This window comes from Sinocyclocheilus grahami, unplaced genomic scaffold (assembly GCF_001515645.1).
Source record: "Sinocyclocheilus grahami isolate Dianchi unplaced genomic scaffold, SAMN03320097.WGS_v1.1 scaffold257.1, whole genome shotgun sequence".
NCBI lineage: Eukaryota > Metazoa > Chordata > Actinopteri > Cypriniformes > Cyprinidae > Sinocyclocheilus > Sinocyclocheilus grahami.
The window spans coordinates 232,521-244,802 of NW_015505436.1; the positions used below are offsets into that span (position 1 = coordinate 232,521).

Genomic DNA, 12,282 nt, shown 5'->3' on the forward strand with positions numbered 1-12,282 from the left:
TGCAGCCAGCCTCTAGCGGCCAGTTGATGAATTACAGTTTAAGTCACTTCCTTGTTGGCTTCACCAGAGAGCAGGAGGTTGTCGCTTGGCTTTACCGTAAGCCCTCTTTTGTTTTTTTATTCGCCATCTCTATCTTTCTGTCGCTTGGCTCAGCTGTCCGTCCTCCTGTGCACTGAGCGCTCTTCTCGGCATCATTATGAGTAGACAGGCCCCTTACTGCTGATTGGCTACAAGTTTGTTTTGGTATTTAGCCCGACTCAGTTTTCTAAAACATTTTTGGAAAAATACATACCCCACCTTTAAAGTTTAGAAGAGAGAAGAAGAAAAAACAATTACCATCAAAAAGACAAACAACCATTTGTAATTTTTTTGTTTATTTTCAGTGTACTTAAAAAATACTGGATCTCGTCAGCACTCACTATCATTGACTATAATGTGATCCTCCCAGAGAAAAGAAACAAGAGTACCGGTCAATACAAGACATTCATACAAAAAGTGTTTTAACCCAGAATGCTACCCAGAATCCATACTGGAGAGAGACACAGTTAAACAGTCACAACAGATGGCTATGATTAAAACACCCACACACAAAGCAAAAATAGGCAAACACAGCTTCCACCAAAATATGCCTACTCTGAATATAAAGTTTTGCATACTTTTCTTTGTCCTAATACAACACATTTGTACAGGCACATCTTTATTCAGACCTACAATACAGTTCCCGAGAGCACAGTAAAATAAAAAACAACTTGGGGGATTTATTTTTCATACTATCTGCCCGAAACATTCACACAAACCAATATGAAAAAAGAGATAAACATTCCAAAATAAAGAAGAAAAACTGGGCAGCAAAATTTTTGGTTTTGCATGAGTGATGCACTTCTGGCTTTCATCGCTACTGTTGTTTCCTCTTCTCCAAATGTTTTTTTTTTTAAACCCACTCTAAAGTATTACATGTATATAATTTCTTGCTTTATATAAATATTTACAAACATCACTTAGTTGTGTCCCATAAGAATATTTTTATATAAAAAGTAGATAACATGTTAATGCCAAGGAGGAGAAGCTTGCATTGACATTACAATAACTTAACCGTTAAAAAAAACAGAAGAAAAACAACAAAAGTTTGATACAGTAAGTGCAACAGCCCCTTCCAAAAGTCTCTAGCATGGAAAAATCAAGGCTTTGCACGTGATGTAGCACCAGATGGGTTCGCACCTCAGTGCGGTTGAGAAATTACCTTGGAGTAGAAATCTTCCAGGAGGTCGTGTGCGGTACAAACCAAAAAAAATAATAAATTAGTGTTGGATAATTTAGAATGATGCTATATACAGCCAGAGTTAAACACGAGGCGTATCGTGGATGGTGATGGAAATGTGAAGGAAAGTAGATGGCAGTGTGTGAGTTCACAGCAGTCTTGCAGCACATTACAGGAGAGTGAAGGCGCTCTCACATTCGTCCGTTGAGAAGCTCGCCGGCTCCTAACAGAATTGGGAGGAAGTGCCAGTCTGATACGGGAGCGTAGCGTCGGGTAAACGCGGGGCTTGATGAAACCCTCCAACATGGATCTCCGTTAATCTCCAGCGCCTAAGTCCTGGACAAGGCTCAAGTGGTTCATGGCACGGTTGAAGGCGCTTTGCACAGCTTTACGGATGCCTGACGTTCTGCCTTCCAACATTTTGCTTCGGTCTAAGGTCTTGTCGATTCCGAACGGTACCATCTTGGATTTAGGAAGCCATTGCCTGATGGAGATTCAAGAGTTATTTTAAAATGCCATTAGAAAGCTTGAAAATACACATTCCTACCGATCTCCATTATTTTAATTTTACAAAAAAAACAAAAAAAGGCTTAAGGCTCTGCTCTCAACCACTAGAATATAAAAATGGATTTGAATATACTTTGATAACACTGCAAAAGTGTGATTTTAGTAGTTTTCCAGTGCAAATGTCTAAAGATTCTTAACTCAATACACAATTACTTGAGAAGCAAAATGACAAATTGATCAAAATGAAGTTTGATTAAAAATAACATCTGCCAGTAGAATTAATTCAACTGACATTTAATTCAACAATTTATTAATTCCCTTAATTCAAATGGAAAACAAGTTTTCATTGCATACTTAGACATTAGTTCTTGTTTTAAGCAAACTCACTTCATTTGGTTTAGTTTTTCAGAAAACAAAGTCTTCATTTTGCACCTTAAGTAAATGTATCTTGATTTAAGGATGCTTAGCTATTTGTATTGAAAAAGACAAAAATTCTAAGAAAGATGCATTTTCAGAAATGCATGCCACATTTAATGCCATAACTTTGCCAATTTAAGACTTTCTGCTCTGATTTAAGATGTTTTTAATGGCTTAATTTCTTTAAAGGTGAATCAAGACTCATTAAACACCTGGCCGGTTGCATAAACCGCTTAGACTAGACTTAAAAAGTTAGTCATCTAATTTTTTCTCTTTAAGACTGGTCATAATTTCTTAAAGTCAGTTATAAAAAGGGAGAATGGTCTCATTTGAATCCAAAAGGTAGGTCTGATTACCTCTTGGCTAACAACTAGTTAGTCAAACTAGTTCTTAAGACACAGTCTTAACACAGTGGCTATGTTTATGCAACTGGCCCCTGCAGAAACACTGTTAATATATGTTTATTTTTTTTAATGTATTCTTACATATTTTTAAAATTACATTGTCATTGTACTAAAGCCACAACTAAATAAAACATCAGATTCTATAATTATAATTGAATATTCAACATTTGAATTAATTTTACAAATAAATAATCAATATATAGTTATTTAATATGAATACAGTTATTGTCTCTCAAAAGAAAGTCGACTCTGAATCATTGAAACGAGTCATTTTTAAAACGAATCCCAAGCCGTTTCATGTTGACGTCAACATAACACATTAGCATATTGCCCGCCCACTTGTTGAGATGGTCCTCACTGCAGAACACAAGATCCAGGGGCGTGGTTGGATCCAGATCCAACTCCTCCCACCTTACATATACCTAAACCTACCCATCTCCACCCCCTGATCCCTAAACTCACCCATTTCCACCCCTAAACCTACCCATCTCCACCCCCTAGATGTGGATCCAACAATGCCCCCTGGATCTTGTGTTTTTAGGGGCTACTGCATTCTATGCCACTAGGTGCCGCTTTTGGAGCAGTAAAATAGTGGTTTCCCCGGTAACGCTGTACACAAAGCAGCACTGCGCTCACAAACGCTACTTTATCAGGCATTACAGGCAAGATGAAATGAAAATGAAATTGACCAATCGCCAATCGGACCAATCACCGCAGATTAGCGTCATGCAAAGGAGGGGTTTGGAAAAATCAATCGTTGAGCGAATCGTTTGGGAGTCGTTGAGCTAATAAGGTAAAAATAAATGCATATTATAAGACAATGAAAGTGTTTTTTGACCTTGAATCCATGTCAACCTGTTGTTGGGGACTCCCAAAACCAAAATATGAACCTTTCATAACCCATGATAGGGGCACATATTTTCAATTACATGATTTCCAAGACTTAAACAAAAATATTTAAATATGTGTTCAAATAACATTAAGTTAACTTGCATAATATTCTGTAACTTGCATAATTAACAACTTAACATGTTAAGTTTAAATACCCTAAAACTATTTTGCAAAAAAACTGCCCCAAGACCACTGATGTCAGACACATGAACACATTTCGCTGTAATTGTGAAAATATTTGAATGTTTCTCTGAATGCAAGACTTCTCACCAGTTGCGTTTGCTGTCGAAGAAGCGGACGAGGAAGAGTTTCTCCTTGGACCTGAACTGCATCAGCTCTCCGACCCTGAGCACGTCCCGTGGAGGGGTGGGAATGTACTCGTCGTTGAGATGGCAACCCGCCCGAGACATCTGAGGATCTATGATCTACATGTGGGCAGAGAGGCCATCAACACAACAGTAACCTTCCAACGCGCATCTCGAAAGGCCTGGTAACCTGGTAACTCAGAGTGTGCCTGTGACTGCTAATGTATAAACTGTTGGGAATGGGAATGGTTGCCACAAAACACAGGAACGCACGCACACTTATGTTCACGCTCGCTCACGCACACACAAAACAAATGTATGCACATACGTATCCTGGTTGTATCACCTGGCAATAATGTTATGGTTGACTGTTGGCCACTGAGGAGGCTGATGCATGAAATAATGAAGAGGAAGAGAACCAGTCTCTGATGGCATGCACACATGCACACTCACCAAGGCAGGATAGGAAGGATATCCACTAAGTTTGGCCCAAACTAGTTTAAGGGGCTCCAGATTTAGTGGTGTAGTGTTAGCAGGCATCCAAATATTGCTGCTGTCAATCTCTATGAAAGTAGGAATAATGGAAAGTTATGAGGGGTTCACCGTAAAAAATGGTGCAGAACACCTCAAGAGCCACGGCAGTATTTAGCCAATCAGAAATCGGCAGCAGTGGGTCATTTCTTTAACGGAAGCATGCCGAGCCATTCACCAGACACTATTATGCCTCTAATGCCACTTCCAAAGAATACATTTCAATTAAAACTAAATTAAGAAATGTGCTGAAAATGGTTTTGATTTGGTCTGGAAAGGTCAAACATGACTAATGAGCCCACTCAGACTCTGACATGCTTGCGAGTCAGAATGCAGAAGTAAGCTTTGTATTTCTGGGAAAACGCGTGGCAGGCCAAAAGATTTCACTCAGCATATTAATGGTAAGCAATCAAGGAAATCGTTCGGAAAATACTGTTTGGGATGAATTTACTTTTAAAGGGTTAGTTCATAAAAAAAAATTCAAATTCTGTCATCATTTACTCACCCTCACATAGTTCAAAATTCACCATTTACTTTTATTAAACACAAAAGGCTACACTGATTCTTCCTGCTTTTTTCTATGCAAGAACAGGGAGTGTCAAGCTCCAAAAATGGCATAAAAATAGTCCACATGAGGTTTCTGAAATTTCTGAGTTTCCTCTGAATTTATACAATAGATTTGGGTAAAGAACTTGTCAACATTTAAGTCTCTGCTCACTGAAAAATCTTCTCCTCTGCTATAGAATTAAAAATGGCATTATTGGCAAAATTTGATTATGTAGATTATAAGAAGAAATACAGATATTGCAAAAAAATATTATTGTGAATTAATCATGCAATATGATAATGTGACAGCCCTAGTTTCAATTCTATGAAAAGTCCACAGCAGAATGATAACGCAAAGAGGAACGATATCTTTGGAATCACTTTCAGTTGATGAGTGATAAAAACATTGACAGCCAATCAGAATCCATCCGACTATATAGAGCTCAACCATTTAAAGTGGCAGACAGCAAAACTGCGCACTTGGAATAAAAAGTTACTGTGCAATGGTTTGGATGCTAATTGGATCACTATACAGTTTCATTGAATGGGCAAGAAAGGCACAAATGAATATTTCATGCATCTTACTGAGGTAAAAAAAATTATTTGGAACGACATGAGACTGAATAAATTATGACAATTTTTATTTTCAGATGAACTGTCCCTTTAAGTGCCATGTTAAAGAGCAAACATAAGCAGCAACTACCCAGAAGGACAGGATACGCCGTGATGATTATTAAAACATGAGGGTTTCACACATGCAGACACTACGGCAGTACGCAGCGGTCTTTGTGTTAGACAAAGCCATGAAGAGCAGGTCAGTGGCAAAGCAAGCAGAAGGAAGGACAGTGAGCTTCCACAGAGCTGACGGGACACCAATGCAGCTGCCAGAACAGGTCTGACCCATTTCTCTGAACTGAAGGATGGGCCTGTGTGTAAAATCCCACATACCCGCTCACGGCTGCATAAAGCCGGATGCTCACCTGCTGCCAGCTTGTTGGCTTTGGAAATGTTCCCTGGTTCCACGCAATTGACCAGTTCTTTTTTATCGTCCGTCGTGTTTCGCCTCGTCATCGCCAGCTTCCCTTTCCCGCTCTTTGTGTGACTGACATCACTGAAAGACAGAAATTTAATTCATCATAACTAATAAAGCCTGAAAAACTGTATACTAAATGTCTTTAATTTAATGTACTCATTCTCACCTCGTGTTTTCCTGTATGCTCCCACTTCCGCTGGAGGAAATGCTGGACTCTGAAGCACAGCGGCGACGAGGCTCTGACAGCCGATTCACAGTTAGCCCTTTCTTAGGCTCAGAAAAGCCATTAGACAAGCCTGTAAGTACAAAAAAATGTCTATAATATGCCCAGAGAGGGAAGGAAACTGTGTTTCTTGAAATCGAAAAGCGAAAGCGGTTTACCAGTATCCAAGCGTTTAATCGGACACTCATCCTCGTCACCCTGACTGTCTCCGCTAGCACTGCGCTTCCTCTTCCTGCGCTGGAGCAGAGTTTCGAGGCGAGGGATGACCACAGACAGGAACGTCTTAGTGCCCAGCTGAGGGCAATTAATTGAGGATTCACTCGTGTTCGATGGCTTCTGCGGACTCTTTGACTTTCGAAACAGCACAGCCGTTCGCCGGTTGACCATATTCGCTGGTTCGGTAAGAGTCGAGGTAGCGACCATAACGTTATTTTCAGAGGGCATAACGTCAGAGGAGAGACCATTTAGAAGTGAGGTAGAGAATGTCTCCCTGTCAAATTTGACCTTTTTCGGGCACTTTTCAGGGCTGAGCTCTATGGGTTTCAGTGTCGGAGGTTCACAGAGACTGACTGAGTTTTTCAGGAGTGGCACAGAGTCTGAAGGCTCAAGTTTTGGAGGTAATGACTTGTCACCTGTAACGAGAGATCAAATATTTAACACAAACCCATTTTAAAGAGTATCACAGTTCTTAGAGGAAGCTTTGACCAGCTATTAATGAAGAGAATTAAAATATGCCTTCACATTGAATAGTTTTATTTTTTAATTTATTTTTAAATGTGTTTTTTAAATACATTAAAATATTTTTTAAACAATTTTATTTTTTATAAGAATGTTCAAAGTTATTATGCTATTAATATAAATCCCGTTATTTATATTGAGGAAATTAAATACTTATTAAAAAAAATAATAGTATAATATATTTATGTATAGCAACCCATTTATATATATATATAAAAAAAAAAAAACTAACAAAGCGTTTCAAAATCAAATGACTGGCTTTTATATTACTATTGTACTAAAGCTAAAATAAATCTCTAAAATATGAGTTTATTACATATACATTATAAATGGAAAATATATATTAAAATAAATTTTTTTTACTCGTATATACATTTTCAAATTCAACTTTCATATAATACTATACAAGTTTTTTAATAACCTAAAAAGTACGTTTTAATAAACATTGTGTAAAAAAAAAATCCTCTTCCAAAGCAATTTTACAGACAATCCTACTATTTTCATAGTACAACCAAGAGAAGAAAAATAAATTAGATATGTTTTCATGAAACAAACTAATTTAATTTCTAAAAACTTTAAAAATATTTTTCCCCAATCTGAAAAACCCTGTTTTATAAAAAAAAATTTCACATCAGGAATCTTCATATTATAAAAAAAATTACATTTTGATAAGGTCAGCATGACTAACAGCACACAGGAATGAGACAGACATACCTCTGTGTTGCTGACAGGCTGGACAAAGATTTTAGCCTGGTCTTTCTCCTGCAGCTGATCCAGCACTGCTCGCAGCAGGACAGGGAACGGAGTGAGCTGCATCTCCAAAACCGACTGCTGCAACTTCATCTGCATGGAGGGAAGGATTACATTAACTTTAGCAAAACACACTTTTCATGTAGCTGCATACATTAGGGATGACAAAAGTACCAAGTACTATGATACCAAGTTGATAGTAAGTTATACATAAAAAGTTTAAACATTTCTTTCTTTCTCTTCCACCTGATGCCACATCATATCACGATGACCACCCTACCTCCACTCTCTTTAGCTTCTCCCTCTTGCGGATGAGCTCCAGCAGCAAGCGAGCACGCTCCAGGTCATGCCGTAAACGATGCCAGTCCTTTAACTGCTCCGTCAGAGATTGATGGTCTTCAACACATGGTGCCTGTCATTCAAAAACAAATCCTCGCTCAAAATTCATATGCATATGGCTGTCAGTCACTGCGGTCCGAGAAAGTCTCACCTGTTCTACATTGCATTTAGTCATTACATTACCTGTTCTGGTTCTTTTTGCGTCTGTATGGCAGTCTGCAGGCGCCTTATTAGTGGGACACCATTCCTCGACTGCCTCTTCAGCATCCAGTAACTGAGAACCCGTTCCACGAACACCTTCTTCTTCTGGACAGAAACTTGATTGAGGATTGTGTTGAAACTGTAAGAACAAAGGGAATCACAGAGTGTCAAAACCATTAAAAACAATAAGGATTCAGAAAATCTTTGCAGAAAACCATTTACCCTACCTTTTAGGTGTAATCCTAGGCCCAGAAACCGTCGGAACCACTGCAACGGGCTCTGATTCAGGCTTTTTTTTGTTCTTCTTCTGGTATCCCTTTGCTCTATTCCTGTGAGCAACCTTCTGACATAAACCGTTCTTGGGTTTGGAGTCCTCGTATATAGTGAGGGGTCTCCTCACACAACCATTAGGTGTATGAGAGCAACAGTACGCCGTTTTCTTCACAGAGAATGTAGTAGCTCCAGATTCGGTGACCTCTTTGATGGGCTCCACCTTCATGTAGAGGCCGGCTTTCTGAGCGCAGCTCACGTGGAAAGCCGTGTAACAGTTAGCCTTGCTGCACTGAATGCAAGCGCCCATTCCCTTCTTCTTGCATAGGTAACAGGTGAGTTTCCAGCGAGCTGGAGGAATGTTCGCCACACCGTCGATGGGTTCAATGAAAACCGTATTGGTAAAACCGACTTCAGGGACCCAGATGGCGCAGACCACGTGCCCCCAGCGATCGTCGTCCGTTCTCTTAAGCGCGCCACCTTTATTCGGACAGAATATGCACTCGGCGAGCTGGGAGGGAGAATTTAAGCAATGGCGGCAAAGCCAGCGGCCCTCCGGGATGTGGGGGACGCCGTAGCACTCCTGATGCACGGCGAGATTGCACATGTCGCAGAACAAAATCGCGTTACTGTTCTGGCACTCGCCATCCATGCAGATGCAGCACACAGCGTCCTCGTCAATAAGCGACTGGGGGTCTCCTTGGCCCTGGCTCTCGAAGAAAGACTCCTTCTCGAAGCGGTCCATGAGGAACTCGAAGACGTTCTGAGAGACCTGGCTGTAGCCGTCGGTCTTCCTCTTCTCGTTGATCAGCTCGAGCCATGCATAGTCTTCCTCGTCCATGTCGTATTCCACCACCTCGTCGAGCTCGTCCAGCGTTTTCTCCATGTAGGTGTAGTACGCCGACGGCCTCCGCGGCACTGCCGGGAGGTTGTACTCAATCGTTCGGATCTTTGGCTCCGGTAGCCTGCCCTGAGCTGGCGAACCCTGCACTGTTGTCAATGCGGCGCTCTTCTTCTGCTGGTTGTTTTTGAGCCGCACCGAGCGCACAAGGACCTGCTGTGGCTTCTCCGTGTTCTCCTTGTTGCTGGTGCACTCACTGATCTCCTGAGCTAAAGGGTCGTCGCTGTCGATGACATCCAGTTTGTCGTAAATGCTAAGCCTGTGCACGCGGCCATCGATTTCCAGCTCAACCATACGTTGAGCCTCGGCGTACGTCAAGGTCTCTCGGTTACGTGAGGGTTTGATGGGCGAGGGAGGCCTCTGCGGGTTGGCAAGACGATTATGTCGAACCTTCTTCTTCATTTTGAATGCCACAGAGGAACTGAAGTAAAAGAAATGCACACGTCAACTTTCAACTGTTTCAAAGCCACAATTTGTATCCCCCACAGATTATATGTAATTTCTGGATTGAAGTGCAAAGACAGATGCTATAAATCAATCGAACACCGCTGTAAACATCCATTTACACCAGGAACGTTAACTATAGCATTCACACCAACAGACAATAACGCCCTGTTTATTACTAGCGCTTGCTGCAGATATGTAGTCTTTAAATGCTGGAGTTTATTAATGACAAGACAAATTAGGGCTGCACGATTAATCGAATGCGATTGTCATGCACATCTTGTCAGTAAAGCCGGTTCGGTAATCAGTAGTAAATCTCTATTGCGTGTCAGTGAACTACGGCTCTGTGTAGTAAATGCTGCTCCATCTGAAAGCACGTGAAAATACCACATTTAATAAGATGTTTTTACTCCAAACTCACTTCATAACATCAGTCGAGTGAAATAATCCTTCTGTGAGATGATGTGGCTTCTCACACAGAATAAGGCACGCAACATATTTCATAGTATTCTAAGCATTGATAAAAGCTATGTTGATTAGCACTGCAATATTATATACTTTACTATAATGAAAATTATCATAATAATTATAATAAGAACTCAGATAAATCATATATTGTTGTAGTCCTGTGTTTAGGGGTGTAACGGTACACGTATTCATACCGTACGGTTCACGGGGCAAATTCCAAATGGACGTGATCATCCCTATGCCTTTGAAGGGCAGAACCCTTGGAGTGGGGACTTGAGTGAGCAGTAGGGCTGGGTGTTGAGTCAAATTTCACGATTCAATTCTCATTCACAAGCTTGCAATTTGATTCAATATCGATTATTTTGGATAAATATCAGGTACAGTACATGCCAAATTTTCTCAAGGAAAAAAAAACCTCAACTAATGCTGTAAAATATTCATGATTCATGAATATTTATTCCTTTATTCCCCCCCCCCCCCGGAGCAGTGGCAGGCACATTTATTATGAATGCGCGCGCTTTATTTGACGACTTGTGGACTGCAATGATAGAGCTTGGAATAGCCAGGACAATTTTTAATATAACTCCGACTGGATTCGTCTGAAAGAAGAAAGTCATATACACCTAGGATGCCTCGAGGGTGAGTAAAACACAGTCTAATTTTCATTTTTGGGTGAACTAACCCTTTAAAAGTACAACTCAGGGAAATGAGAGCATCCGAGGAGCACGTGAATGCAGTAATTGCACTTGCTCTGATGGCAGCAGGTAGCCTTCAGTTAACTAAGCTAAACATGCTTAAATTAAAATGCTAAACTTCCCTTGTATTCACATTTATAAACCTGTTGTCCAACAAAAGAGAAGATTATAACCTTTTTACTCCACAACACCAGTCAAATGCTTCCTTCTGTGATCTGATGTGGCTTCTTGTCACAGAATGAGGCAGAAAATATGTTCCATAGGCTACTTTAAAAAGAATAGATCGATTAGCAATTGATTATAAATATAATTAATTATTATGAAAACAACAAAGATGGCTTGAATAACACCGATAAACTATATTGTCGCAGTCGAGTGTTTATTGTCTTTGTTTTATTATTCAAAACGTTTATATGTTCCGTTTACTCCGTTACAGCTATAATAACAATGCCTTTGTCCATATAAGGTATTCCCTGGAGGGTCATGAGTTCCGCTACTTCTGAATATGTGGACTTTCTGTGCGATGTATGAATGAAACAGACATCGTGTGTTTATAGTGCTAATGGACAATCCATCATTTTTTGGGGAATTTTTATTTATTTATTTTTTAAGTATCGGGGGAGAAAAAAAAAACAATACCCAACTCTAGTGCCAACTCACAAAAGACTATTTTAACCAAGCAGCGCGGAGAGCTGTTTCAGAAACGTGACGCGGCTGGCCGGTATAAACACAAGCATTGACTAGAGCAGCCGCAATCAGCTCCGGTTCCCATGGAGCCGTAACCCACCGCAGACTAGGGATGCGCCGATCCGATATTCATATGGGGTATCGGCTCCGATAGTGCAATTTTTCTCGGATCGGTATCGGGCAGAGAGAACCGATCCAAATCCAAGATTTAAATTTTTTTTTTTCCGATTGTGCGAATTATTCTGTGTTACTTCTGAAGCCATACGATAGCTTAATGTGAGCTACATATTAATATTTAAGTCCTTACATTAAAGTTCACACAAACTCTTTTCTCCGCTTTGGCTGTCAGTCATTCGTTCAGCCATTAAACCCTGGTCGCGTTCGGTTACAGCAGTCAGCTCGGTAAAGCTCTCTCCAAGATCATTCTGTGTTCCCATTATACTTGATTTGTAAATACATGTCTATGATTCTGCAAAAAGGACTTTATCTTCTTGCCGGAGTTTAATGTTTTGTTACTTGCTACCGGGTGTCTGTGAGAACAAAACACGGGCGTAGAAAAGACTATCAATTGTTTTTAACGTGCACAGTAACTGAAATTTAAAATTGTTAAGAGAAAGGCTCAATAACTGTTGCACAGATATAATACACTACGCATCAATTTCTCTTCACTTTGT

At 40.2% G+C, this 12,282-nt stretch overlaps 1 protein-coding gene across 1 annotated transcript in view; it reads right to left on the reverse strand.

The window, feature by feature from the left end:
- Nucleotides 1-357: 357 nt before the first annotated feature.
- The window catches only part of LOC107598859 (bromodomain-containing protein 1-like), a 24,538-nt gene continuing 12,613 nt past the window's right edge, over nt 358-12,282 (reverse strand). Inside the window, exons 2-12 of the mRNA XM_016290307.1 lie at nt 8,371-9,735; nt 8,126-8,282; nt 7,884-8,015; nt 7,568-7,696; nt 6,799-6,823; nt 6,274-6,747; nt 6,059-6,188; nt 5,840-5,970; nt 4,236-4,345; nt 3,748-3,902; nt 358-1,742 (exon numbers count right to left, since the gene is read on the reverse strand). Coding sequence (XP_016145793.1) covers nt 1,574-1,742; nt 3,748-3,902; nt 4,236-4,345; nt 5,840-5,970; nt 6,059-6,188; nt 6,274-6,747; nt 6,799-6,823; nt 7,568-7,696; nt 7,884-8,015; nt 8,126-8,282; nt 8,371-9,716 — 2,958 coding nt within the window. The 5' untranslated portion in view covers nt 9,717-9,735 and the 3' untranslated portion in view covers nt 358-1,573. The remainder of the gene's footprint in view (nt 1,743-3,747; nt 3,903-4,235; nt 4,346-5,839; nt 5,971-6,058; nt 6,189-6,273; nt 6,748-6,798; nt 6,824-7,567; nt 7,697-7,883; nt 8,016-8,125; nt 8,283-8,370; nt 9,736-12,282) is intronic.